Source organism: Theobroma cacao, chromosome 5 (genome assembly GCF_053813885.1).
Source record: "Theobroma cacao isolate CCN51 chromosome 5, ASM5381388v1, whole genome shotgun sequence".
Classification (NCBI taxonomy): domain Eukaryota; kingdom Viridiplantae; phylum Streptophyta; class Magnoliopsida; order Malvales; family Malvaceae; genus Theobroma; species Theobroma cacao.
Window position 1 is genome coordinate 45,630,191 of NC_142643.1, and position 26,628 is coordinate 45,656,818.

The window sequence follows — 26,628 nt, forward strand, 5'->3', positions numbered from 1 at the left end:
ATTGCCGGTTCCTAATCACTTTTTTGGGACTATAATATATGGAGACGAACCATACAATAACAAAATAATAATGAAAATGTGGTCCGACTTCTTCTATAAAGTACAATTAAGCTGTGCCCCATTTTGATCGGAGCTAGCATACTATATATATAAATATATGTTAGAGAATTAAAATTACTTTGTCAATAAATTTGTAAATTCTATTTTTAAAGAAAATTTAGAGATTTTGAATTAACTTGAGAATTATTATCGGTGGAATCGATGAATTGTAGGTAATTAGAGAGAGGAATAAGAGTGACGACTATGTATAATTATTAATTGGATTAATTATACATTCGACATTTAAAATATATTAAAATATTTACTAATTTAGTACTTAAAAAAATTGTAATTAAGTATTTGAACTATGATTTTTGTTCATCAATTTGCACTTTTGACTTCGTTAGACAAATCATTGATGTATTAAAGAATAACAAATCACGCGTTTAAAAAATCTATGTCATTTTCAAAAGAAATTCAAAGTTTTTTATTTTTTAAATTAAAAAATAAAAAAATCATAAAAATAAATTTTTTTTTTGGAAAATTTTTAAAAAATTGACATATATGGAGAGAGAAAATGGATGGAGAAAGTAAAAAGAGGGAAAGAGGAGAAAAAAGAGAGGAAAGGGAGGGGCGGCTCGACAACAATTTATTTATAATTAGATATCAAATAGATAATTAATTTTAATTAATTCATTATTACCTATCTCGACAAATGAATAAAGAAATAAAACAAAATTCTTTAAACCTTTTGTTCTAGAAAAAAAAAATATAATTAAGGGTCATTCAATTCTTTTGTAGGAGCGGTCCCTTTGAAGAAACTATGGGGTAAGCCAAATTGGAGTTGGTTGCCTTTTTTTTTTAAAGTCAAAGGAAAATATAAAACTGATAAAGACCTCTTTTGATGAAAATCTTTGCTTTTGTTGCATTAATTAACTCTATTTGTCGCTAATGAAAGTTCCATCTCATTTCTTCCTGCAAGAATTTCAATTCAGAGTTGAATTTTTAAGGAGAAATTATTTATTTTAAAATTAATTTGTAAAATTTTATATTAAAAGCCTTTCCCTACCTAAAACCTTTCGAATATTTTTAGTCGGAAATTGATTTAAACAAGGGTCGATTAAAATCTTTTTCGATAAAGTCAAGCTTTGAAGAAGGGTGTGCATTGATAAATTCTTATTTTTAGTATTATGATTCAAACTTAAAATTGTTATGTAAATATATATATATATTATTTTATTTTTGTTTTTAATTAATCTGAACTTTCGAACGACGAATTCGGATTAATTTAGATTTGGATTTGAATTTCTTTAGCATCAATAGAACAAAATATTCCCTCCTTACATTTTATTTTTCACATGATAAATTAATGTAACAAAAACTCAGCTATTTATATAGTTTTGGGTCCTTTATATATAAACATAGGAGAGCTAGTCTGGTACCAATATCCCTAGCAAAACTACTAATTAATTCCCATCACTCTATCTTCACCCACATCCCAGAACTTGGTATACCAGCATGCAGCACAAACAACAGATAGTATCCCGGCGGAGCAATTGCAGCCGTCGACGGCCCGACCATGCTTAAACCATAAGCATAGGGCGCCGGCGGAAGAAGGGTTGTCACGCCAACAATCTTCAACACTACCATCCTTTGATTCATTGCAAAAGAATGTGTTGTGAATGATGGTGCAACAATCCTCACAGACAAAACACTAGCTGTTAGATAATCTTTCACACTAAAACTCAGCCAGAAGGACTTCCCATACCTTATTTTCTCATCTAAGGACAAAATTTGAGGCCTGATTGGATCATACTCTGGGGATAAATATGGTGGCGAGAAAGATTCCAGGCTTAAATCAGTAGGGAACTCCACGTTTGTGAAGTTGTAGAAAACATGGGGGTTGCTTCCACCAACTAGTATACGCCCATCGGTTAATAGTGTGGCTGATGAATGGTACAATCTTGGTCTCGGGGATGGTGACATCACTGAGAAACGCCAGTCAGGGCGGTCGTCGGACGTGCGGTAAATGATCGGCCTGGTGACCGGACCTCTGCCTAATTCCCATCCGGCGGTACCCATTTCTGCTCCGTTGATTATCAGCACGTCGCCGGACGGCAAAAGTATCATGTCACCCATGACTCGTGGCACTGGCATGTCTTCCATGACCCAACTAGGGTTTGCATGGGAAACCTTGAGCCTCCCGCATGTGGATGTTGCACGTATGAAATTCCCTTGCGTGGCTTGCGTAAATGAACCCTTCGGTGCACCTCCGCACACCATGATTTCGGGTTCGATGGCCTCGTTTTGATCATCCAAAGGGAGCAAAACGGATGATCCTGAGCTTGGGTAATTACGTGGATCGCCACCAGGTATCTGAGGGAACTCTTTCACTACTCTGTTTTGATTATAATCAAGCAATATTGATCTCGTATTAGCGAAAATGAACAAGTTTCCATCTGGCAGAAGGTGCAAAAATGGATACAAATTGTTCTCCATTTGATAATCGTTTGTCTCTCTCAAAAAATTCAGCCCAAAAATATGATCAGTACTTGAACCTGAGGACTTGCCTTCAATATCATGAGGATAAAACTCATAATTGAACTGTCGTCTCCCACCAACAATTATTATTCGACCATCTGGTAAAATTTGGTTACTAGCATACCATCTTCGTTGCAGTAAAGAATGTGGGAACTCAATCCAATCACAGTATTCATCGGTACAAGGAGTGAAAGTTCGAATATTGCGATCACCATCATTGTAGCCACCGGTTTGAACAAGAGTTCCATTAGGGAGAACTGCACCAGAGGAGCACCAAGTATCAGTTTGAACCATCAAGGGACGAAATGCATTGGTGCTGATATCATATAGGATTGAGTGAGCTGTGCAGTCAGTTTGGAGCACGGTGTCGGAAGGATCAATCCGGCAAAGGCCACTGGGGAGGGAAAGATTGGAAGGGCCGAAATCGGTGCGGTCAAAGATGATAACCTTGTTGTTATACAAAAGTTGCATATGCATGGCAGATATCCCCACACTTGCATGTAATAGCTGCCACGCACCTTGGCGGCCGGCTGGGTTCAATGGAAGGACTTGGGATGTTACTAGGGAGAACAAATAGGAAAATGAGAGTGAACAGAGAAGGGATTTGATCATGTTGGTGGCTATTAGGTGAAGGAAATAGAGAGAAAGAGGGGATTTGGTTGGAGTTGCTGGTGTGAGAGAGAGGAGGGAGTTGGTTTAGAGTGAAGTTGATCAAGAGATGAACTATATATTAACTAATTTTGATGATCATACAATAAGGAGAGGAGTTAGGGATGAATCATAATCTTCGGTATAAAGGTTGCACTTCTTGAGTGTATTTTAACTTCAAGAAATAAGATAGTAAAAGCATGCCTATCATCCTGGCCCAAATAGGGTTCATCTGCTTAGTAAGTTCAGAAAATGTAGGCCAGGAAAGTTAAAATCAGTGGAGTCATCAGTATGCCCAAATTCATACTAAATTTCACTCAATGGTCTTTAATCAAATTCAGGAACATGTGAAGAAAGAAAAGGGGTTATGTAGGTTTGACTTAATAAGTTCTTGAATTGGGGTGCAAAACAAAATCCAATCTAAAAAATCATATCAATTCGACCTGGGAACAAGACATTGGTAACCTTCTTTCGATATGTTATTAAAAAAGAATTGCAAACACTAATAATTAGCACACCAAAAATGTCTTGAAAAACATTTACATATACCGCCAAGGAATGGTAAACAGGGGGGGGGACTAGAAGATACAGCCTAATTCCTTCTTCCCTTGTTTCTTCTGGAAGAGACTACTACCCAACCGTCTGCTGCTTCAGCTGCCTGGTTTGGCCCTGGCTCATCAGTTGGCATACTGACTGGATTCAAACTTGAATGAGAGTTTGGTACATCGACCATCATGTTTGTTGTGTTGTCAGCATCCATGCTATCATCTTCATCATCATCATTGTCATCATCCTCATCTTCCTCAGTAGACTAGCATAAAATATGGATGCATAAGAAGAAAATTAACAAGAAGGAAACCATTTCAACTCCTAAATCTTCATCTACAATAACTTGGTAATACTGAATACATAGTTAGCAAGGAATCCACCATGTACGAATAAACTGACCATAATTTCTGTAATTTTTCTCCATGTGGAAAACGAGTTTATGAAAACAGCATGCGCAGACTTTTCAATAATTCTACAATCCAATCAGAGTTACTATTTTTTGAGATGTCATAAAGAACATTTTTCCTTGGGGTCCACCAGTATAAACCATTCCATTTCAGATTTATACAATCCATTATAAGGAAGAAAGCTAATGTTTCTATTCACATCTGCAACAAATTTAAGGAGTACTCTGCCTTTTCTTTGTGTTTGTTGGTACCTTTTCAATAGCAAAATATCAATGGAAAGAGGCTTGGAAGGTGCAGAGTTGAAGGAAACCCCAAAGCATGAAGCATGGATAATGTCTTTTTTCTCTTTTTTCCCCCCATTTTATTAATTTTCTATCAAGTTTCACAATTACAATAATATCCTAGCCTTCCTATTGAGTATAACAGAACCACACAAGGATAAAATAACCAGAGCTCATGGATAAAACTGAAAGTGAAAGATGGTGATCTCCTTACTTAAAGGCTCAGACACAATTTGGTATCTCACACTCTATAAGAGTTTCTTACACCACCTGAGAATTCTTTTTCATATGATTTGTAATGCAACTTTCATACCATGCCAACATAGAAACTAAGCATCGAAAACAAAAACCCAAAGAAGCAAGGAAAAGCAGGAAGAAAAATTCAACGGATACAGTAGCATATAATACATTATGTTCATCAAGAAACACATTAATAGGCATTAAGGGTTTAAACAAGAAAATACCGGTCTGACATGAGCAACTGGTGGAGGATTAGTTGTCCTCAGTTTTTCAACAGACTGATAATTACCTTCCAAACATTCTTCATGCATAATCATTAACTTCTCTGCCACCTGCAAAGAGTCAAAGAAATTGAATTATCTCTCATGAAGCAAAAAAAGAGCAGAAATCCACACCTTTCAAAAATATATCCAATACTAACTACTACGTTACATGTACTCTAATCCCAGTGTTGGACACGGGTACGTCATGTTTTTAGTAATTTACTAAATTAATTTAAACCGTTCAAGAGGTCTCAGACATGGTTACGCAGGTTAAATGACAATTAAAAATTGCATGATAAACAAAAGCAACTACACATAACAATGAAAATAATGATACAAACGGTTCAAAATATTATTAAACTTAATTTAGACACAGAATTTGAACCTAAAATGTTGATTACTTTCGAATATTCACAAATCTATACTATAAATACTCTCCTTTATGCTTCAGCTAGTACATTTCCATCCGAAAAAAGAAAAGGAGCATTCATGCTTTATTTTTTTTTATCAAATTACAATGAATCAACGCAATTAGAATGATGGCTAAGGCATAATTTAGATACTTTTTACGAAATTCATCACAATTAGACTACCTAAAATAAAAATTTAATCGATGTAAATATCCTCAAGTGAAGGCAAGAAAAAAATGGAAAATTGAAAATACCTCCTCAATGCTGCCGTCATCAACATCTGTATTAAGACTATGCAAGCCTTCATGGAGAATATTCTCTAAATCATCTATATAAAGCGGCTCAGCTGAGAAATTAAAAATCAAAATAAAAGAATCAAATTTAATTACAGATATTGCGAAAATAAAAAAAAAGACTGATTTTTAAATATAGATAAAAATTAAAAGGTGACCTCTTTTGGTATTGGTGAAGAAGGAGATGACGTCGGAGTAGAGCATGTTGGCTTTGCCGCGGGAGTCACGGCCGCCCCACTCGTTTTCGACGGCGGCGGTGAGAGCCCACCATCGCGAGAGTATTAAGCCTATTCCTTCTTGGAATATGAGAGTTGATTCCGCTGTTAGTTTTTTTGTTTCCATTGATTTCTCTCTTCCTTTCTCCCTTTGTCTTTGTGGCTTTGTGTCCGTGCGTGTCTTAGAACTGAAAACTAAAACCCTAGGATTTTATATGAACGAAGAGGGCTTGTTTGGGTTTGAGGATAGAAATGTCCGAGTCATGGATAAGCTTCGTGCGGGGTTAACTTTTCTTTTTCAAATATTTATAAAAAAATTAATGCCAAACAAAAACATTTTATAAATAATAATAAGAAAGAATAAGTTTAAATTAAAAAAATTATAAATAATAATAAATAAAATATAATTATTTTAAAGTACCGATACTTTTTTAAAGAATTTTTTTCATATTATAAAGTATAGATTGTGTTTTTTTCTTTAACTTTTAAAATATAAATTAATTCATTAAAATGATATATTTGATTTTTTATTTTAGAATTATTATAATTTTAATCATTTATGATCGCACCTCCCCTTTCACAAATATTTTTTCTTTCTCTCTCATTTGATAGCCCATCTCTCTCCCTTTTAACCCCAATCTCTTCTTTTCCCTAAACCTTTATGAAGTCTCCTAAAATTGATAAAGCCTCATTTTCTTCCTTTTTTTTTTATCTTTTTTGTTTTTTTCAATTACTTTTGTATTTGGATTTTTTAAGTTTTTTCGATTGATGTTTTTATTAATGATTTATAATTTTTATTTGGATTAATAATGCTAGTTGATTTTTTTTACTAGGGTGGTCGTTGTTTTGACTTCTAGATAGCAAAATATATATATAAAAAAAAACCTCATGTTAAGATATGAAAAACGATTTTAATACCCTGTGTGTTAGAATCATTATAGTTTAGATGGGATGGATCGGGTTTAAGATCGAATTTAGGATTTTAACCAAGTCTAACTCAAAAGTCAAAAGTCCTTTTATTAATATTTTTTGCATTATCTATTTTTTTGTTATTAAAATTAGTAATATAATTAAATAATAAAAAAACGATAATATCATATATAATTATTAAGTAACCTCACTCCTTCCGGCCATCTCATGTTTAAATAGGTTGGTAATATTATGGTCATTTTACGTTTTTTATATAATATTACAATATTGTTGATGTTGTAATGTACGTGTAAGAATATATATTCTCTATCTCATTTTTTCAATTAGTTTTTTTTTTGAGATATTTTAAAATATTTTTTTATATTTTAAACACTTAATACTATTGTTTTTTATGTTAAAAATTTAATTTTAATTTTGACTTTCCAAAAAAATTTTAATTTTAATTTTTATATTAAAAATTAAATATTTAATTAAAAATTTTAATATAAAGTCAAAAAAATTTTATAATGAATATTATTTGAAGTTAGTTTTATTTGGAAAGGAGATTAATGCCTCTTTGGCCATCCAACGGCTCAGAGGCTCAGACCAAGTCCTCATGTATCTATGGCAAAACACCATTTGTCTGTCTTTCCAAAATTGAGTACCCAAAATCGTACCACCTGTCCTTACCGACGCCCAAACCGTCTCTCTATTTCCCAGCCACGTTTCACTCCCGAAACAAACTTGTGTAAGTCTTGCATGTTTCATGCACGTATAAAAATTAAATTCTTTCTGAAACAACACTTGTAACCCTAAAAGCATAAAAAAATATAGATTAAATCGTTAACGAAATGAGCGAGCAACAGCCTGAGAAGCTGCAAAAACCGATCAAATATGGGGATGTGTTCCCTGTACAAGGTGAGCTAGCGGAGATGCCGGTGGCGCCTAAGGATGTAGCCATGATGCAGACGGCGGAGAACGCCATGCTTGGCCACAACCCCAAGGGTTATGCGGCTTCAGCCATGCAGTCTGCCGCGATGCAGAATGAGGGTGCTGGATTTGTGTGTCACGAAGATCTCAACGCTGAATCCGGTGTTACGATTAAAGAGACAGAACTTCCAGGAAAACGTGTGATCATAGAGTCCGTTGGTGATGAGGTAAGCAGCAGCCGTTGGATTAATGAAGGGGTTTTTCAGCATATTAATGTCTTCCTTATTGCAAATTAAGCTACATATTTAGGATTAAAAATTTTGTGCATGTGCCATGCAGGTTGTCGGACAATATAGCCAGGCAGCTCCATTGTCTTCTGGGCAATTCTCCGCTTCTCAACAGGGTGGCAGTACTGGTGATGCAATCACCATCGGTGAAGCACTTGAAGCCACCGCCCTTACAGCAGGAAAGAAGCCGGTGGAATGGAGTGATGCTGCTGCAATACAGGCGGCGGAAGTGAGAGCCACAGGTCGTACCTCCATAATGCCTGGTGGCGTCGCCGCTGCTGCTCAGTCAGCTGCCACCCTCAACGCTAGGGCAACTAGAGACGAGGACAAGACCAAATTGGGTGATATTCTCTCAGTAAGTAGTACTTTTAAACGTTACTAATGGAAAATGCATTGCATATACAAAAGACGGTAAGTATAATTATCCCCTTTTGCAGAATGCAACTACGAAGTTGCCTTCGGATAAGCCGGCAACACGAAGAGATGCAGAAAGGGTGACGGGTGCAGAGATGAGGAATGACCCTAACCTGACCACACATCCCGCCGGCGTGGCAGCTTCTGTGGCTGCAGCTGCTAGGCTCAACCAGAGTCATAAATGAAACCTATATTATAGCACCATGTACATGTAATTACGAACTTTGCCCGGCTTTGCTTTCATTGCTTGAGTTTGAGTTGTTGAATCTGCTGAGTGTTCAATCTCTGTACTCACTTTCTTGACATTGAAATAAAATAACTGGTGGAACTCGAGAAGGCAACAAGGAGACCGAAGCTGCAGCCAAACTATCTTCTAATTGAGATTAAGATTGTAGTTGATGGCTGTTGTTCCCCTTTCACAAAGAACTATCTGTATCAATATTGCTCTAGAGTTCAGACTATTTTCTTCCCATTTCTCGGGCTTCCTTCAGGATCCTGAAGGTGGCAGGCAGGGTATCCAACCGAAAGCAATGATATTAGCACTTCCAGGTTCAAATCCTAAAGGGACACTTTCTTGCAGATTGCTTCAATAGTTGAGACTATTCTTCACCAAGAAACTAAAGGAATTTTAGAAAGCATACCACCTAGAGGCTGGGATTTTGGAGGCAGTGGAATCCAAGGAGCAGTCGCATGTATGAAAAGGAAGAAATTAACCCACCAAAAGGGCGATGTTATACACTCAAATCAATAGAATTTTACACTTTTGGTACAAAATCAAAGAAACAAAAATGTTGCAATTGATCCTGGCCTTTTTACTCATATTATTCACAAAAATGATCCTGAGGTTACTACTTTGAATACAGCAAAACTGGCCTTTTTCCTATAATGTACACAAACTAATATAATAAGATAATAATACTACAAAAATAGAGGGCAAGATGAACCTATTTGAACCTCAAATAAACAAGGACGTAAGAGTACGACTTGGTACTGTATTTTATAAAAAAAAAACAGATGTTTATGTGTATCAACAGCCTGTGATAGCCTTTTCTAATGTCAGTTCCTTTGCAATGAGTTTGAGCAAAACTTGTACCAGCTCTCTTAGTCTGGCTTCCCTGCCATCCAAAAGGATTAGTGTTTGGTTTAGTAATTAGAATTACGAATAAAGAAAATTGTTAAATGGAGAAGTAAGATCGATTGCAAGTAATGGCTCTGTGTTCCATTGAAAATGCTGTAATTTGAAGCAGTATCAAAATTTTGCATAAATATATTATTACTCACCTTGATGTAATAAGTTCACAAAAGGAGGGAAAAAGAACAAGCAGATGTGGTCGCTTGTCAAGTTTCCCTTCTGCTAGGCCATATTTCAAACGTGGATGTAGAGGAAGAACAGATGCAGTGTCTAAGTGAATCACCAGACAAGCGAGTTCCTGAAGGACAAATATTACTTCTTCAAGCCTTGCTGTTGGTAGAGGACGATCACCTATAGGTAAGTCGATCAAAGTTCAGGAGTTCATACTCTAGGGCAGTAAGTGAACCTAAGCAAAACAATTTAATATTTGACAATTTGTTTACAAAGGGAACATACTTACCTATTTCCTTTTCATCAACTAAAAATCTATTCAAGATGTATTTACATCTTGTCACGAGTACCATGATTGCAATTTTGCTGACCTCAGATCTTGCCACGTTCCAATTACCCACTTCTTCATCAAAACTAGGAGAATGTTGACAAAAGATCAAAACATTTGAATAGAGACAATATAGTTTATAGTTTCCTAGAGATGATTAAAAGGATGCCTTAATGTACAACACGAAAGGCTATAATTCATTCCAGCGGTAAGGGGTTGCTCAAAGGGAGGATAGAAACATGATGATGTTCTTGTTACCAGATAAATGTAATATAAAATGTTCTAGGAAAGCCAGACATATGGACATTTTTCACTTTTGACAAAAACCATTTAAATAGAACTGGGCTTTCTATAGGAAAAGTCTGCATGTATTGTATGCCATTTTTCCTATGAGATTGTGATCAGGTTTTATAAACTTAGGCATAAAGTACAGAAGTTATCCTAGCTGTATGGAAGAAAATATATTAGAAATATCAATTACATATTTGGAACTAAATTGTCTTTTGTTACCTGCTGAGGGAAAATAATGTCTGTAAGCATGTCAAGGAAAATCTACTACAGTGCAAAGGCATAAGTTCCACAGTCTCAACAGGCAAAGAGCATGTGCGTGAGGCACAGCGATCCAAGGTGGAAACGAGTCGTTGCAGAATCTGTGAACATAAACAAAATAATTAGGAAAGTGATGAAATGAACCATGCTTGCTCTGAGCCTCAAAGTAATGCATCATAGCTATCTTTATTCGAAAAGTAAAACTGATTTAAGTGGTGCAAAGCACAATGAAAACACGAGACTACCAGCACCTGCTAAAGCTAACAATATCTTAGATAAGGAGATTGCTTACCTCGATAGGGGCATCAATTGGTGACTTAAGAATCTTCTCACCCAGAATGTTTAGTATGGTCATCTCAAGGGACTCATCATCCTTAAGTGTGACAGCTGGGAGGGAATTGGAAGGAAGAGCGCGTCCACAATAACCCACAAGGAATATTTCGTAGATATCTGCGACTTCTTTCCATATACGCAATCTTGCAGGCTTACTAATTTTTGAATCACACTCCACAGCTAATTTGCTGACATCATCAACAAGAATGCGATTGAAGCCTTCAACAGCTAACCTCCAAAGTGAACCATCTGGATTGTCTCTTCTTGTTGTCATTGACCTAACAAAACGAATCTTTATTGAAAAAGCTAAAAGATATTACTTCAGTAACTATATATAAAAAAAAAATAGATATAAAGGGGCATACTAGCTATTTCTGTAGTTACCCAACATCAGATTCTTTTAATTAAGCAGATGCAACATTTATTAATTTCCCCTTTCAAACTAAAAAACCTAGTAAAATAGAGTATACATTAGTTAAAACCACAACCATTTCAGCCAGGTAAATGGGCAGTGCAGCTGCAGTAGAACATATTATGCGTCAGATAATAAAGTATCATATACCTCCCAAGGCTCTGGAGAACTTCTGGAAAAATTATATACTTTCCGACGGCTGGAGCTTTTAGCATGAGATCTACCACAATAGGAATAAGCTTTTCTGCAAATAAATAACTGGGGATATTAACTGTTGCACCAGCAGCAGATCTGGAGGTTGGAGACAGAACTTCAGCCTTTTGGACGGAGGCAGAAGCAGTACCATTGGGTGTCTCATACTTCATTTTCACAGGAACATCTGCAGATATAATACACATTCCAAACTTCTTGTTTATCAAGGAATAGGCAAGAGTTCTGATCAACTGCAATGAAGCCTCTGTTATACCTGGAGTATGGTCACTAGTGCTGGCTTGTCCTGCCTCCTCTTCTTCACTCTGTGGAGGAGAATCCGGGCCTGGAAGATATTGTAAGAGTTCTCGCAGAAGGATGAGCCACATTGAAGAAAGGTGCTCAGCTGGACATAGCATTGGCAAGACTTCCAGCACTGTGCGCAGTACATGCGGAACTTGTCCCTGCAGAAGGGCAGCATAAATTCATCCACTCAAAAGCTCAAACGAATACATGAGTTTTATAAGTTCATAGCAGCTTTTGGTTCTGTATTAGAATAACTACTATCAATTTATCATTATCCTTATGATGATTATTATTTGGCTTGGCATATAAAGTGAGTCATGAGATATGGCCTGCTCTCTTCCCTCCACCCCATTCTTATAGGCGAGGCAATGCCAATTAGGCTCAAAGGCCACTGGCAAGTGGCAACCACAGCGACCATAGTCATCATTATGATAAATTCAGTGCCAGAGCCAGTCCTCAAAAAAAAAAAAAAAAACATGTAAACATTCATAATTTGTCAACAAGACATGGAAATTTACAATAAGGATTACAAGGATTACTCAAACAACTTAGGAACCCAGGCCAGCCCATAAAAAATCAAGGTTAAATGTAACTTAGATCTTGGCTGTTGTTGGAAAAGAGGAGGAAAGGGAAGATTTGGCTGCTTTCACTCACAGTAAGTGCACATTATTGATGATCTTTGCTACATCTAGTTGTTGATTTGATATTTCAAACCCCTCTCTTCTTTTCAAGAACCTTATGAGCTACTGAACAGTATAACAAGCTTTGTCCATAAAGAAGAAAAAGCAGATGTTACATTTCTTCTAGACTGGGTTTAATTTAATTTAAATTTAAAAATTCCACAGGTCAAGAAAAAATGGACGGAAAATAGAGAACAAAAACCACAATATAACATAAAAAAGAAGGGGAGAAAAAGGCCAAAGGAAAAAACTTACAAACTCAGCTTCACAGTTATCACTAGTTGTCACAGTCTGCTTGATTTCCAAACCAATGATTGCAAGCAACCGTGTGTACATGTGATCGTCAAACATCCTTTGTGCTTGCACATACAGTTCTCCTATCAAGTTTTAAGAAATCAGAAAGACGTAAGCATATCGAAAACATGGTTCCTTGTTTGGAGTTCGAAATATTGTATCAATTGTAAGTGTCATATCAATCAAATTATTCACTGCATTACCAAGACCGTGCAAAACCTCCTGCTTCACCTTGTTAGTTGCACCACTGCTGTAGTTTGGTGATTTTTGAAGAACAACTTCATACACATCAATTACTGAAACAAGGTAAGGCATTGGCAAGTTACCCTGACAAGAAAAAAAATCACTTTGTGGCATAAGTGAGCATTATAACAGGGTTTTAAAGGGATTAAATGAAATTAGCTAACTTCCAAAAATTTTAAAATGCTCACCTTGCTGCAATGGCCAAGCACAGTTGTCTGTAAACAATTTATTGCTGCAAGAGAAACCTCTTTACTACCATTGAAAATGCTATCTTTTACAAAGAGAAGCAAAGATTCCCATCCTGCAGAAATAAGTGACATTTCTAACAGATCTGGAAAGAATTCTAAATTGCAGACACATATAAGGAATCTAATTATAGCCATACCTGACCAGAAATTGTTTAAGCTACTGAGGAAAGGAAAGAAAGAGCGTAACAAACGAGCTATTCCACCAAGGACTAGTACAAGTGTCTCATCCCATTGTTTCTGAGCTGTGTTCCGACTGCATTTATCTTGAAGTATTAGAATGTTCATATAGCAAGGGAAAGGACTGTTTGACATTAAGATGAAAGAATGTCAATATGCAGCCAAAATTCTTAATATTACCTATGATGAATAAGCATGTGAACTGCTTTTCCTGCTCGAATTCCAAGTTCTTTCCCTTGCCATTCATCCTTTGATGAAGTTGCTGCCTGCAAGGACAAGCCTTGAAGCCCATTAACACAGTAAAGTAAAAGTTTTAAGGTCTCCTTGAGAGCTAATTACCCTACCATATGGGAAGCACTATCTAGTGTTGGGAAAACATAATTCCAGAGACAGTCTTCCCACATGCTTTTTGAAAGTTTTTGCCCATGACCTCCAAGAATTTGAAAGAGTGTCCTGATAGCAGAATTCCTGACCTGCAATATATGTTAAACTTAGCCATATTAAAAGAATTTGAATATCTCATAGCAATCGATATACTGCTTAATTCTATATAAACCACAATAGGAGGGTTTTGAGAGGTTTGAAATACAAAGATAGAAGGTAACAAGAAGGTTAACTACAACAGGAATTATGGATGTCAAAGAGAATAAAATTTTCCTATCTAACAGCATCTTATTCAACCACCAAAGTAAACTAGTTCATTAAACTTCAAATTTACCATAAGAAGCTAGTCAATCCTTGAACGAGATACATATCTTTGAAAACCAAGTTCTTATCGAGAAATTAAGCTTCTTAAGAAACTACCAGTACCACATTTGTATAACAGCCTCAGAGCACAGATCCTAAGCATTCTCATAAAAATATTAGCATTTTTATGCAAGTTGTATCTCCTTTTCATGTAAACATTACAAAGTACCCTGTTAGACTTCCCACTAGCTACATAGCTAATGTGAATGATCATATATATCTCCAAGAGCAGTATAGAATACATCATATTTGCCATAGATGATATGTAAGAAAAATAGTTGATGAATTTTCAAAAAAAAAAAAAAAAGAAAAATATTTGATGTGTAGAATGAGAAATGCAGAAACAGAAAGGAAAAATAGACATATCATAACAGGAAGGTTATTATACCTCTGGCCTTTCATCATCTCCAAGTTTTTGAAGCAATGAGAAAACAGAGATTATCAATTTATCACGGTCTGCTATATTGATTGAGGGAGACTGGCCGTTTATATCACTAGATATATTTTCTGCCTGCTCTTCCTTCTTTTGACCATCCACTTTATTTGAAACAGAATTAACCTTCACAATACCTGTAGCACTCTAGCAGACTGTAAAACAATACTACTCACAATAATATGCACTTTAATTATTCATGAGATAGACATACAATGGCATTCTAACCTTTTTCCTTCTCTTCTGATGACCCATGTAACAATCCCTTCACAATAAAGTCTGTTGTAGTCCATAAAAGCCCTATTGCAGTCAAGCTTATATTTAACTCAGTCTTTTGAGCACCATATGCTCCAGTAACATCAATACATCTGCAATTTTCGGATGGATAGTTAATACCCTCAATGGGCTATTAAATAGTAGTATTGCAGACCAAAATAATTGCAATGCTTGTAAAATAAACAAATAAAGAAATTACAAATATTGCTCATCCAGTATCTTACACATTGAGGCAGTCCGGAGGTATGGTTGCAAGTCCATCATTCATGATCACACGCAGGCTCTACTTGGAAAAAGACAAGTTAGGTTGAACTTATTTTATAGAACCAACTACAATATCCGTATGTATATGCTTTGCATAAACAAGGAAAGACTTTCGAAAGATCAATAGGAATTTCCCCAACATATCTCAGCCAAAGACTCACTGACCTGGAAACCCAGAGTGACAAGATCCTTTTCAGATGCATCTGCAACAGACCTAAAAGCAAGAGAAATATAAAGGGAGATGACCCATAAAACAGAACCAGAAAGAGGAAGTAAATGATCACAAATCTCAGAATATACACCCCCCATCCCCTGCCTTTCAGGAAAATAAAAGGAAAAAGAAAAAAACCCAACCTGAAAAAATGAAGGAAAATAGAAAAATTAGGCGGAAGTAAAAAACAAAGAAAAAGCCAAACCTCAATAATTCAAGTATATTAGGCCAAGTGTATCGCAATTTTTCTCCACACCTCTGGGGAAAAAGTTTATAATTAAACACAATGAGCATGGTGACATGAAATTAACTTAAAATTGAATCAGTTTCCTGTCAGTAGCATATTACCTCCAAGACATGCAGAAGAATTTTCAAAGATCCAGCACGAACATCAATGCTTTGAGAAGAAGAATATAGGACCCTCAGAGGAGATATGACAGCAGACTCAAGCGATCTTAATTCTGTTTCCTTACATCCTACCTAGAGAGAGAGAGAGAGAGAGAGAGAGAGAGAGAAGACCAAATATAAGCAGCATTAAATATATATCCTCGATATCATACAGTGTAATCAGTCATAGAAAGGCAGAAGCTCACATCCTTAGAATTTTCATTGGATCTGGACAATGCATGATCTTCAAACTGTTCAGAACCTAAAACAGCACATATTGATTTATCCAAAGCATCGAGTGCCATGTTTCTCAAATGCTGATTAGAATTGTCAGCAAGCTGCAGCATATTCTTCTGGTGTCATGAAACGTCTAAACTTTAAATGATGCTAGCACTACTCATTCTATTAAAAGTACCAATTACGATCACCTCAAGAAAGTGGCCAACAACTTGATCCCACAATGGTTCCACTCCTGTACAAGAAAAAATCAATTGAAAATTAAAGCTAACTGCAAGTCACAACTTTTTCTTCTTATTGGCAAAAGTTTTGGCAGTTCACTCTTTATAGTCAATAAACATAAGCATAGACAACGGATAAAACTTCAAATCTTCGAATATGGGAAGATTTGTGCACATTAAAGTAGCCATGAACATGTGAAAATATCATCTCTGAGCTTATAATCATGAAACTTCAAGAAGTGTCCGCAAAATCATACTACTTACGGTGAAGATTGTTGACAAGGATGGATATCATTCTTTCAACAGAAAAACTGATACTTCCAATTTTCTGACTTGTTGCTGGTCCAAAACCACTTGAAGTCTCAACCATACATTGATGTGACAATTGACACAGTGCAGAAAGAAGTGACTTAACAGCAGATATGTGCATAAGGGCCGAGCTCTCAAACAGCTTTGTAGAAAAAAAAATTGCCACGTTAGATTACGCACATTATTATTATTCATTTACAAGGTAGACGGGAGAAAATGTTAAAATGCAAGAAAAACAAATAATTGGTTGGTTCCAAATATTCTGGAACACCATCCATTTTTTATATTGCAATTTTCATAATCTTCATAATGTGGCCCCATTGACCACATAAAGAATATGGTCAAAAGGAACTGTCAAAAGTGAAACTCAGGTTCATTTACTAAAAGTTTCCCAAGCATGAGAATATATCCCACTACCAAAAAAATTTTACTTGCTTATAATACCTGAGAATTTAAAGAGGAGAGAATACTGAAATCACTGTATTGACCAGAAGATTCTCTTGCAAGTCTTGGCACTGATGTGGAGACTTCCTGCAGGAATGAAAAATATGAAAAGGCCAGAACTTTGGGTTGGATGAACGACTCACAAAAATAATTTTCAGACACCAAGAAGTAACTGAATTGAAGTTTTGTCTATAAGGAAAATGAAGGCATCAGCAATAAGGCAACTATTGGTTTTTCCAAAAGTATAATGCTGTTGAAAGTTGAAACTACCAATTTTATTTCTTATAAAAACAGCACAATGGAATAGGATGTTATTGAAGAAACTACAAAATATTCATCAGGAAATTACACCCAAAAAGGTGTCCCAAAATTACCTGTGTGGTGGCATGTGGAGAATGGATTGCTCTGTCCAGAGCAGACAAAGTTTCCAATACCTACATTTATTTTTCATAAACAATCATAATTTTGAACTCTCCCTGGTTTTAGAAAGATATAAAACCTAGACCAACATACCAAAACCCAAGATGGGCCCAACACATTATGTAGTCGATGAGCAATATTGAAGAGAGTCCTTAAAGCCTGGGTCGTCAGAGCAATTAGAAACAAGTAACTAAGTAGTTCAAATGAGGATTTAATAAAACTGTTATATAATCTGAAAAACGGGAAAATTATTAACAGGATTTACCATACTCACAAAACTATTCAGAAATACCTGCACATTCTTTGGTGTAAGGATAATGCTATCTCTCTGATCAGCAATTAAGTCGGTACGTTTTGATCCAGGAGACTGTAATGCAGTGCTGAAATCTCAATTTTAACCACTGTCAGTGAGCTAGTAAAACCTTTAAAAGGATAAACTACAAAGATATACACAACAAATTATGCATGTTAAAAGATAGCCTAAAATGTAAAAACTACGAAACAAGGTATATTAGATTAGCTGCACCAATAGTTAGCACCAAGCATATTTTGCAGAGCAACCCAAAAGTCAACTTTTTGTATACATATGGAAGAGCGTAAAAATCATACAATCATGAGAGTTGTCTTCGGAAATTAACATCATGGAGTATTTGATAGCTTCATCCTGACTGATTAATGGAAGGTACAAGGGATTTTGCATGTTGCCTCTCTTTTACAAGGAATTAGTAGGTAATTTCATCTGCTAGCAAAGTATTGTTCATATTTTTTAGTTCAAGTTACGCAGTTCTGTACATTTTAATGCTGTGAACAAGTGTTTCTGGCCATCAGAATCCAGCTATTATATTTATGTTTTAAACATATTCCAAAGGCTTGGTGTTATTTGCAAGACTAACAGCTTAATCTGACATGTTGCCAAGAAAACAAATTGAACCTCTTTCATCTCATGGCCTCTGTGACTAGTCACCTTGATAGTAGCAGGTTAGATTTCAACAAACCTTCAGAGCAAATAAAGTCACTCCTAAGCAACAATGAGAAGAAATATGTTTCTCTAATTTGCTTTTCTTTCCAGAGCTTTGTTGCAACATTTCCATTACTTATCATTGTAAGGAATTACTTTTGAAACAAAAACAAACTGTACATGAACCCCTACCCACTCCCCAAAGAGAAAAAGGGAAACAATCTTTACAGAAATCAGCAACAATTGTAATCATTATGCAAATTATAAATGCTACAGCATGATGAGAATGACATGCTAGTGGCTTTTATGGCCATACCTTCTTCTTTCCACTTCATTTGGAAAATTGATAGTGAATTTGCAAAGGGATGCTAGGAAAGAATTTAAAGGCTCTACAGCATGAAGAACTCCACATGCCTGCAGAATAGTGAAAATTTGTCATCAGAAACTATCATCATTTATCAGAGGTCTAACATAAATAGTGTCCATCAGAAAATTCAAGCCACTACTGTAAATAACAAATAATAATAGTGAGAATGTGACCATGAGTATAAACAACTACAACTGTTTTTGAAAGAACTATAAACACAAGTTAGCCAACCTGTGGGTATTAAGGCTGAGTTGAGATGAAAAAGACAACAGTCAAAATTGGCAGCGACCATTTAATGATTCAGTATGTGAAAAATATAGGTTACCTGAGTAAATGCCTGATACCCCTTTAAAATTTCCAACACAATAGCCTCTCCTTGAGACCTTCAAAATAAATTAGATTTAGAACACATACAAACTTGGTTTTGCTTGATACAGATAGAGAAAGGCAGATTACATTGAAAAAAAAAATCAGCGAACCTTGCTAAAATAAGGGACAGAGCATCAAGAATGGTCAACCACAATGAATCAACCATCGAAATGCAGAGAACTGCAGTTTTTCCACCACACTTTGCTGAAGGGACATAATCACATCTAGGGGATTCAAGCTGCTTGTACCAAGAGAATATAAAATTTGGTAAAAATTGCATAGCATAGAACATAATATAAAGACAAGAAATGTTCCCACTTACCTCCCCAGCATCTACTGCTTCATCAGTCAGTGAAGCTACAGTAAAGACAACACCCAACAAACCTTCAATTGCCAAAGAAATAGCATGTGCCTCACTAGCAACCAGGACTGCTGCATTTGATGCATCATTGTCAAGACTCCATTCAATTCCTGCCACCCAAAAACCAAAATATGTAATGTACATCATGAACAGCAATAAATGATGAACTTATGAGATTCATGGACCTATAAAATGGTTATAAGTCTACATATCAAAGCATTACTGACATAAGGAAAGCATGTGATACATTAATCCACGTAACTCTAGGTAACAGATGCACATATCTCAATTCTAAAAACTCACTATCTGCATATATTATGTGCTATGCCCTATGTGTGACAAAACCAATTATGACCTAGCAGATTTGTATTGCATTTCAAAGAATTGGATACCAACAAAACCTCATGTCCAGATTTTTCAACAGGATGTGTTCTTCTTGCTTTAATTGTGATATTTCTTGTAGATAATTAACTAAATATAGGAGTTAAGAACAACAGGGCACTGCTCAAGTATCCTGTAGTAATAACAATCCATTGACGCTTATGCAAAATAAAACATAAAAGCCACTAATTACATTTGTAATCAATGTTATTGTCCATTGGTTATTCTATTAATTATCTTCTTTCCTACTTCCAGCCATGAAGATAGAAACATTTTATATAATCAACATTCTACATTCTAGTAATTTTAATTCCTATTAATTACAAATGTGGAAAACAAACCACATCATCATCCTTGGAAAACAGTGGCTTGGCTTGTTTTAAATTCCAAAGTCGTTTGATCAAATGAACAAAGAATTTAAATCTCAAAGAACAACAGGGTTCACCCTGGTAAAACAAATTATGATAAGCCAACAATACCAAAAGACATTGGACGAGATGACCAATTCAACTTTTAAAACAAGTAAGGAAGTGTTACCTTTAGCTTTGCTGCTGAACATCCCTGCAACTGCTGCCAGGCTCTCTTCACTTGTCTCTAGAAACTAATTTATAGAAAATTATGTTAGTTATGGGCTTAAAATGTGCTTAAATCACATTTGTACTATAACTGATCTCCCCAAATTGAAAGTGTCTAAACATAAAAACTACAATGAAGAAGAAAAAAATCCAGTTATCAAAAGCTAATAGACAAACAAGTTGATATGGTCACAGCAGAGCCAACAGATGATAGACAACAATATTTGAGATAGAAATTATTACAGTGCTGAAGTGATGCAGAATGTCGACATTTCAGTCTCACACTATGCTCAAATTTATTCAATTATTTCAACCTCACAACACACAAACAATAAAACAAAGGCAAACTACACAATTTCAAATAAATACACCTAGAGACAATCACATCCCTTGTGACAGTGAACGAAAAGAATTGACATAATTGAAAATTAATTAATAATATTTCACCTGCACACTTGAAACAACTCGAGCAAGAGCTTTAATCATACCCTCCACAACATTTGTGTTCTTCGGATGCCTACAAGGTGGAGACATGAGATTACTCTAGAAAAATACAATTATGAAAATGGACCAACTAGGGAAGAAAGAAGCAGAGGGACGAGAGAGGATATATAATCAAACTTTGTTGACATCCCAAAATAGGAACAAACGGCACATTGTTATTTGAATTAAATCAAACCAACATAACCACTGACATCAGGAAGTTGTATCATTGGATATCAAGAATGAGTTCAAGTTTTTAAATTCACATCAAACTTGGCTAATGAAGCAGCATCGACATTGGACTCTTGAGAAATGGATAGGGGAAGGGGTATACTTTCATAATTTTAACCTGAACTTCATAAAAAAAAAAATGTGTGATATCCTGAGGATTAATAGTGGTAAATATCCACTAGATCAGCAATGAAATAAAATCAATGTCCATAAGAGTACATTATGTTCAAAGCACTAGCCTGAAACAACTAAAAACAAAAACAAAAGAGGAAACAACAAACAGTGCCTTTGCAATGTTTTGAAACATGTATGCTGCCAGGGATAGATCAGAGGTGGAAAGTAAATGCACGTACATATCAAAGTTTTGGAAAAGGATTCGCAGTGTCCGTGCTTCTACACAAAATCCCTGTCAATTCCCACATCTAAAGTTTAGACAAATTTTAAATTTTAAAATGTAAAAATAATTTCTAAAAAAATCATAAAAGGAAAATATGGTGCATCTAGGTTGTTGAGATTACCCTTAAGATCTCAAGAACAAGAATACGATGCCATAATGGCAGATCAAGAAAAGTTAATTTGATTAGCATGCTAAGGAACACCTGCATATCATAAGACTTGTGGAATTAGGAGTTGAAATAAAAAGGAGGTGAAATTCTATGAGCATAACATTAAAAAAAAATAATAAGGTCTTGTAGTTTTAGCATAAATCAAAGGTACAAAGACAAAATGAAATTTGAAACAAAGAATGGAATAACAAGGAATTTGATACTAAAACTATTACGACATTAACTTACTTATAGAGCCCTTTACCTGTTGCTCTAACTTCCGGTACCCAGTTACTTGATCCTCAACTCTCAAGAAACATCAAAATTAAGTCTTTCTCATCCATATTGAATCCTTAGACTCTAGTCAGGGATTCCTACCACCCTAAACCCTAAAATTAAAATATTTTCCCCACCACTTGCTAAATTGTTTGCAGTTTTACCTCTACTTTCTCTCCTACATCAACATATCATTTGAGAAATAGAAACAAAATAATAAATACAGCATACCTCACATTCAGTAATAAGGGATGAACTATAAAGCCTGATAATGTGGGCAACCGATCGCAAGACCAAGCGACGAAAATACGGCTCTCCTACTTCTCCTTCAAGCTGAATGGACATTCAACACAAAAAACCAAAGTATGTGCAAATAAACTATCTGCAAGAAAGCACTTAAAAGGGGAGAAGCTCAAATAGGCAAGAGATTAGATAAGTTACCTCAGAGTTGGTACGCAGTGAAGTCATTAAAAGTGAACATATTTGGTGCCGCAACACCTGTTCAGTTGCCATGCAAGCTTTACAACTATAAAAGTCTTACTAGCATGCTTAGACAAAATATAAACGAAATTTTTGAGTCAAGTTATTGCATAATCACCTGTTCATACGAAACCAAAATCTTGAACATAGCCACATAATTGGATAGAATGAACCTGCAAAACACAAGCATGCTGAAGAGACTAAAAATTAAAACAGATAAATAAGTAGAGGCAGAGACAGATATCTCACTCGAGTATATCAAGTACAAATGTCCGTTGAAGAGAGCTAACACGTAACCAACATGCCTGCAAGAAAGACCAAAAAGTAATCCACCTAAGAAGCTCTGCTAGAATTGTCATTGTTATCTATAAAATGCAGTTCAAGGAACCATTAACACAGTGAAACATTCTTAAAATCCACTAGTTAAGGATTCTGGAGAAGAAATCCAGTTATAGAAATATAAAAAACAGTTTAAAAAAGTACATACAGATCCACCTGCAGCAAGAGCTGTCAGGTCTTCAAGCAAACGAAGCCCTAGCTTCCCAGCACTAGTTGTGGTCTCCCTCATCAACAGTGGCTTTCCAGAAGCAAAGTTGTGTTCCAATGACCTGTTAATGCTTGATTTAGTTCAGATGTTGACATAAACATAAGCATACCATACACACATATAAACCAGGTAAATTAGAAATCAAACGGTATCTAGTTAGATGAGCATAGATACGAATAAAAAAGTACTCATTGACACAAATATGCACACAAAAACGGATAAATATTTGCAAGACAAACATACATATGAAAGAATTTTACAAAAAGCTATTAGTCAAGCACGATATCCCCAAAAAACAACATACTCTGAATTATTCATGCTGCGACTAACATCACCAGTAACTGAGCTTGCACGAAATATATAATTTCCAGAACTAAACTTTTCTGTTGGAAGAGTCTCAGTATGGACAACATGGTCAAAAACCAAAGCTACCGCCTGCCTGAAGGTAGCAGCAGCAGTGCTGAAAAAGGATTTAGATGAAAAAGATAAGTTCAGTCAGAAAGGAGGGAAACATCGCTGCAAATATAGAAGTCTGTGAGGGGGAGCTTGCTCATAATACTCTTGACCTACAGAGCAACTTACTTCCGAACACTGTCAGAAGATCGATTGTTTTCAAGAAGTCGAAGACAGATTCCAAGAGCTTGAGCCATATTCTCCTGATAATTATAGTCAACAGAGAAGCATAAGAAAACTGGACTTACTAATTAATTAGTACAGCCATTTCAGAAGACTCATAGCATTTCATGATTCCAATGTGAAATTACTACCTAAATGCCAAAAGCATCTGTTTACATTATTCATATGTATGTAACTTATCTGGTCTTTCAAACTGCAATGAGATTGATTGTAAGTCAGTCTAGCCAATAGACATATATCCCAAGCAAACTCAATATATTCCCACCCCCAACATAGCCTAAGATTATGCATATAAATCCGATACATGATATAATAATTCAATACAAATGCATCAAGTTATTTGAAAAGTACACCAAAGCTTGCTTATTCTTCCCTTGAGAAAATATTGGTTAATAAACTTCAGTCTGACCGTTTGCTGACTTCAATTCAACCAAAACACGTTGCATAAATTAGTGCAGACAATGAAAACAAGCATGTAAGCATTGTTTACCTCACTTTCAGGATGCAACCGTGACTGAAATATTATTAATATAGTCTGCAAAGTCTTTAATTGAACACTCTCATCTGGCATTTCAGCATGCTGCATGACCAGCAATGAATATGTGAGATTTCATGGGAAAAACCAACACTTTTTGCTAAGTTGAAAATTACATTGAAAATAAACCTATTGTCGATACCAAATGCAAGAATAAACTTACATCTTTCAATGTAGGAAGTATCTCATTGAGAACTGATGGGGCAACTGCATCATGAGATATGAGCTTTTGTAGACAGGAAAGTCCAATAACACTAAGTTTGACAGTTTTAACCTCACATGCCATTAAAAAAATCCGTACTATGTCTTCATTATGCGAAATTTCACTGGGACTTGACAATGTACGAAGCTGCAGAAACACATAACCTTCAAACTCAGCCGCTGCCAGCTACAGTAAAACAAATAAATGTACCAAAACAACATCTCCTCTAATTCCATTACTTCCACATTATTGCATACGATTTAAAGACTTCATTAATTTTAGAGTGATTTTAATCATCAGAATACTCATTAACCAAAATTAAAGTAATACTAATAACATTATCAAAGACTTACTTCAATTTCCAAAACATAGCTTAATTTTACTTTCAAAACAGATGCCAATAGAGTCTAAAACCTAAACTAAAGCTTCCTTACTAAAACTAATGGCAAATTCGTGTAGAATTTCACGTTTGCGAAGAAAAAAAAGAAAAAGAAAAACTCCACGAATTTAAATAAAACCCAAATTATAATAATTTTTCATTGCTTTTCTCTTCTAATTCTTATTTTTCTTCTCAGCAACCAAACACGCATTCAATAATGGTTTCAAGCTTAAAACACCAAAATGCCACTAAAAAAGCTAACATTTTCAGTAATTCCACTAAATAGCAGTATATAAACGTGAATTGTGACCTTTAAGATGGCGTGTTCTGCTGCATCCTTGACGGAGGGGTAGCGGCGGCGTGCTTCGGCGGAGAGAGCGCGGAGATCGGATTCAAGAACAGCCATGAAAGCCATCTCCTCACAACTCTCCCTGTCTTCCTCCCTCTCTTTCAATGATTTGTGAATTTGAATGAATTGTTAACTACTGAACTTTGAAATTGGATTGGACAAGGGAAACAAATGCATCGAGATCGAAGAGTTCGAGCACAGAGAAAAGGAAGAGGAAATGAGCTTTGTAGATCTCTTCTTCAAGTGAGAGAGATCTGTTGTGGAAGAGTGTTTTCGCACGTGCGAAAAGACACGCGTGAGATTGGTAAAAGAGGGAATAATACGTTGCCGGTTGCCCAAATTAAGGTGGAGCCCGCTCAAAATTTGGGTGGGTTTTAGAATTTTGACTAAAATGGAACGGGCTCAGGTAAAATTAGGCCCGATTAAAATTCAGGCTAATATTTAAAAGGCCTAAACTCAGTCCAGTCCGACCCGAAAAATTAATGTTTTTATATTATTTTATTAATTTTAAGAAATGTAAACTTTATATAATCCCCTGTGGTATAATATTTTCTCGTATAACACCGTGAGATGTTTTTTCTTTCACATAAAATCGTATGTTTTATTTCTTTTTCCAAAATGGGTAATGGTATTAATTTTTAATTAGTTTTTTTGCAAAAAAAAATATAAACCTTTATTTTAAAATCTTTTTATTTGTTGTTAATTTAATTAAAGAAAAAAAGATTAGAGTCTTTTTTTAATGTCTTTCATGACTTTTCTCTCATTTTCTGTCCTCCAAAAGTGTGTATGTGAGAAGATATCATGTTTCATTTGTAAACTTAACATAGCGAGTCAAGATATTATCATGTTTTTTTTTTAAATATTATATTAAATTATTATGTTTTAATATTTTAAATTATTTAAAAAATTCAAATAAATATTTTTCAATCGTGTTCAATCAAATGTCTTTATTTTTATTTTAAATCAAATATATAGTTATAATTAATGATTGATTAATTATCATTAATTAAAATATCATTTACTATTTTATACTAGCATGGAAGCAAGTGAAAAAATATTTTATAAATATGTCATTATATCATATTAACATGTTATATCATCATCCATTTATGATATATTAATATTTCATGTTAGTTTTATATGATATAAAATTATAAATGATATTTTAAATAATAACAATTAATTAATTATTAATTATAAAAATTTATTTGATTCAAAATATATGATTGTGAAATTTAAAAATTCCATAGACAATATGTAAGATGGTAATCTATTTTTCTTCTTAAGATCACCAGATAAAGAGACCGATGAGTTCAAGGATTTCATTTTCCGAATCTCTTTTTTTAATATCAATCTTAAAATTAAAATATTTTGATTGCAATTTTGTAGTAAATTCAAAAATTTAGGACAAATTAAATACAGCAGAAGGAAAAAGACCAATATTAGCTTTATGCTTATAACATCATAACAATAATAATAATAATTCAAAGACAAACTAGAAGTAATTTTCATTAATT

At 35.0% G+C, this 26,628-nt stretch overlaps 4 protein-coding genes across 5 annotated transcripts; 1 reads left to right on the forward strand and 3 right to left on the reverse strand.

Annotated features, from left to right (window-relative positions):
• Window positions 1-1,515: 1,515 nt before the first annotated feature.
• LOC18600257 (glyoxal oxidase-related protein) lies at window positions 1,516-3,372 on the reverse strand. The gene has a single exon (XM_007030591.3). The coding sequence runs from the start codon at window positions 3,190-3,192 to the stop codon at window positions 1,516-1,518; it is 1,677 nt and encodes a 558-aa protein (XP_007030653.3). The 5' UTR covers window positions 3,193-3,372.
• Window positions 3,373-3,685: 313 nt separating this feature from the next.
• Window positions 3,686-6,101, reverse strand: LOC18600258 (Pre-rRNA-processing protein TSR2, conserved region). The gene is made up of 4 exons (XM_018120684.2): window positions 5,830-6,101; window positions 5,633-5,724; window positions 4,930-5,037; window positions 3,686-4,039 (listed from the first exon to the last, which is right to left on the reverse strand). Exons 1-4 carry the CDS (start codon window positions 6,011-6,013, stop codon window positions 3,821-3,823), a joined length of 603 nt encoding a protein of 200 aa, XP_017976173.2. The 5' UTR covers window positions 6,014-6,101; the 3' UTR covers window positions 3,686-3,820.
• Window positions 6,102-7,459: 1,358 nt separating this feature from the next.
• LOC18600259 (late embryogenesis abundant protein D-34) lies at window positions 7,460-8,792 on the forward strand. Its single transcript, XM_007030593.3, has 3 exons — window positions 7,460-7,952; window positions 8,065-8,367; window positions 8,450-8,792. Exons 1-3 carry the CDS (start codon window positions 7,647-7,649, stop codon window positions 8,609-8,611), a joined length of 771 nt encoding a protein of 256 aa, XP_007030655.3. The 5' UTR covers window positions 7,460-7,646; the 3' UTR covers window positions 8,612-8,792.
• Window positions 8,793-9,121: 329 nt separating this feature from the next.
• On the reverse strand, window positions 9,122-25,385 carry LOC18600260 (ARM repeat superfamily protein). 2 transcript variants are annotated; one of them, XM_007030594.3, is made up of 44 exons: window positions 25,073-25,385; window positions 24,345-24,530; window positions 24,137-24,226; window positions 23,593-23,666; window positions 23,315-23,470; window positions 22,951-23,071; window positions 22,713-22,768; window positions 22,582-22,636; window positions 22,425-22,481; window positions 22,215-22,316; window positions 21,681-21,761; window positions 21,516-21,568; window positions 20,896-20,965; window positions 20,411-20,474; window positions 19,454-19,602; window positions 19,242-19,369; window positions 19,088-19,145; window positions 18,712-18,809; window positions 17,730-17,817; window positions 17,531-17,596; window positions 17,392-17,451; window positions 17,018-17,104; window positions 16,529-16,715; window positions 16,235-16,278; window positions 16,013-16,144; window positions 15,768-15,899; window positions 15,625-15,677; window positions 15,374-15,422; window positions 15,169-15,227; window positions 14,897-15,036; window positions 14,624-14,805; window positions 13,833-13,961; window positions 13,669-13,754; window positions 13,449-13,564; window positions 13,252-13,364; window positions 13,024-13,147; window positions 12,782-12,903; window positions 11,818-12,004; window positions 11,502-11,730; window positions 10,899-11,217; window positions 10,568-10,707; window positions 10,019-10,143; window positions 9,708-9,909; window positions 9,122-9,541 (listed from the first exon to the last, which is right to left on the reverse strand). In XM_007030594.3, exons 1-44 carry the CDS (start codon window positions 25,175-25,177, stop codon window positions 9,454-9,456), a joined length of 4,962 nt encoding a protein of 1,653 aa, XP_007030656.3. In that variant the 5' UTR covers window positions 25,178-25,385; the 3' UTR covers window positions 9,122-9,453. The 2 variants fall into 2 exon arrangements, with proteins under 2 accessions (XP_007030656.3, XP_017977253.2); XM_018121764.2 differs by lacking the exons at window positions 22,951-23,071; window positions 23,315-23,470; window positions 23,593-23,666; ... (1 more) ...; window positions 24,345-24,530; window positions 25,073-25,385 and having other exon boundaries at window positions 22,425-22,501; window positions 22,713-22,744.
• Window positions 25,386-26,628: the final 1,243 nt, after the last annotated feature.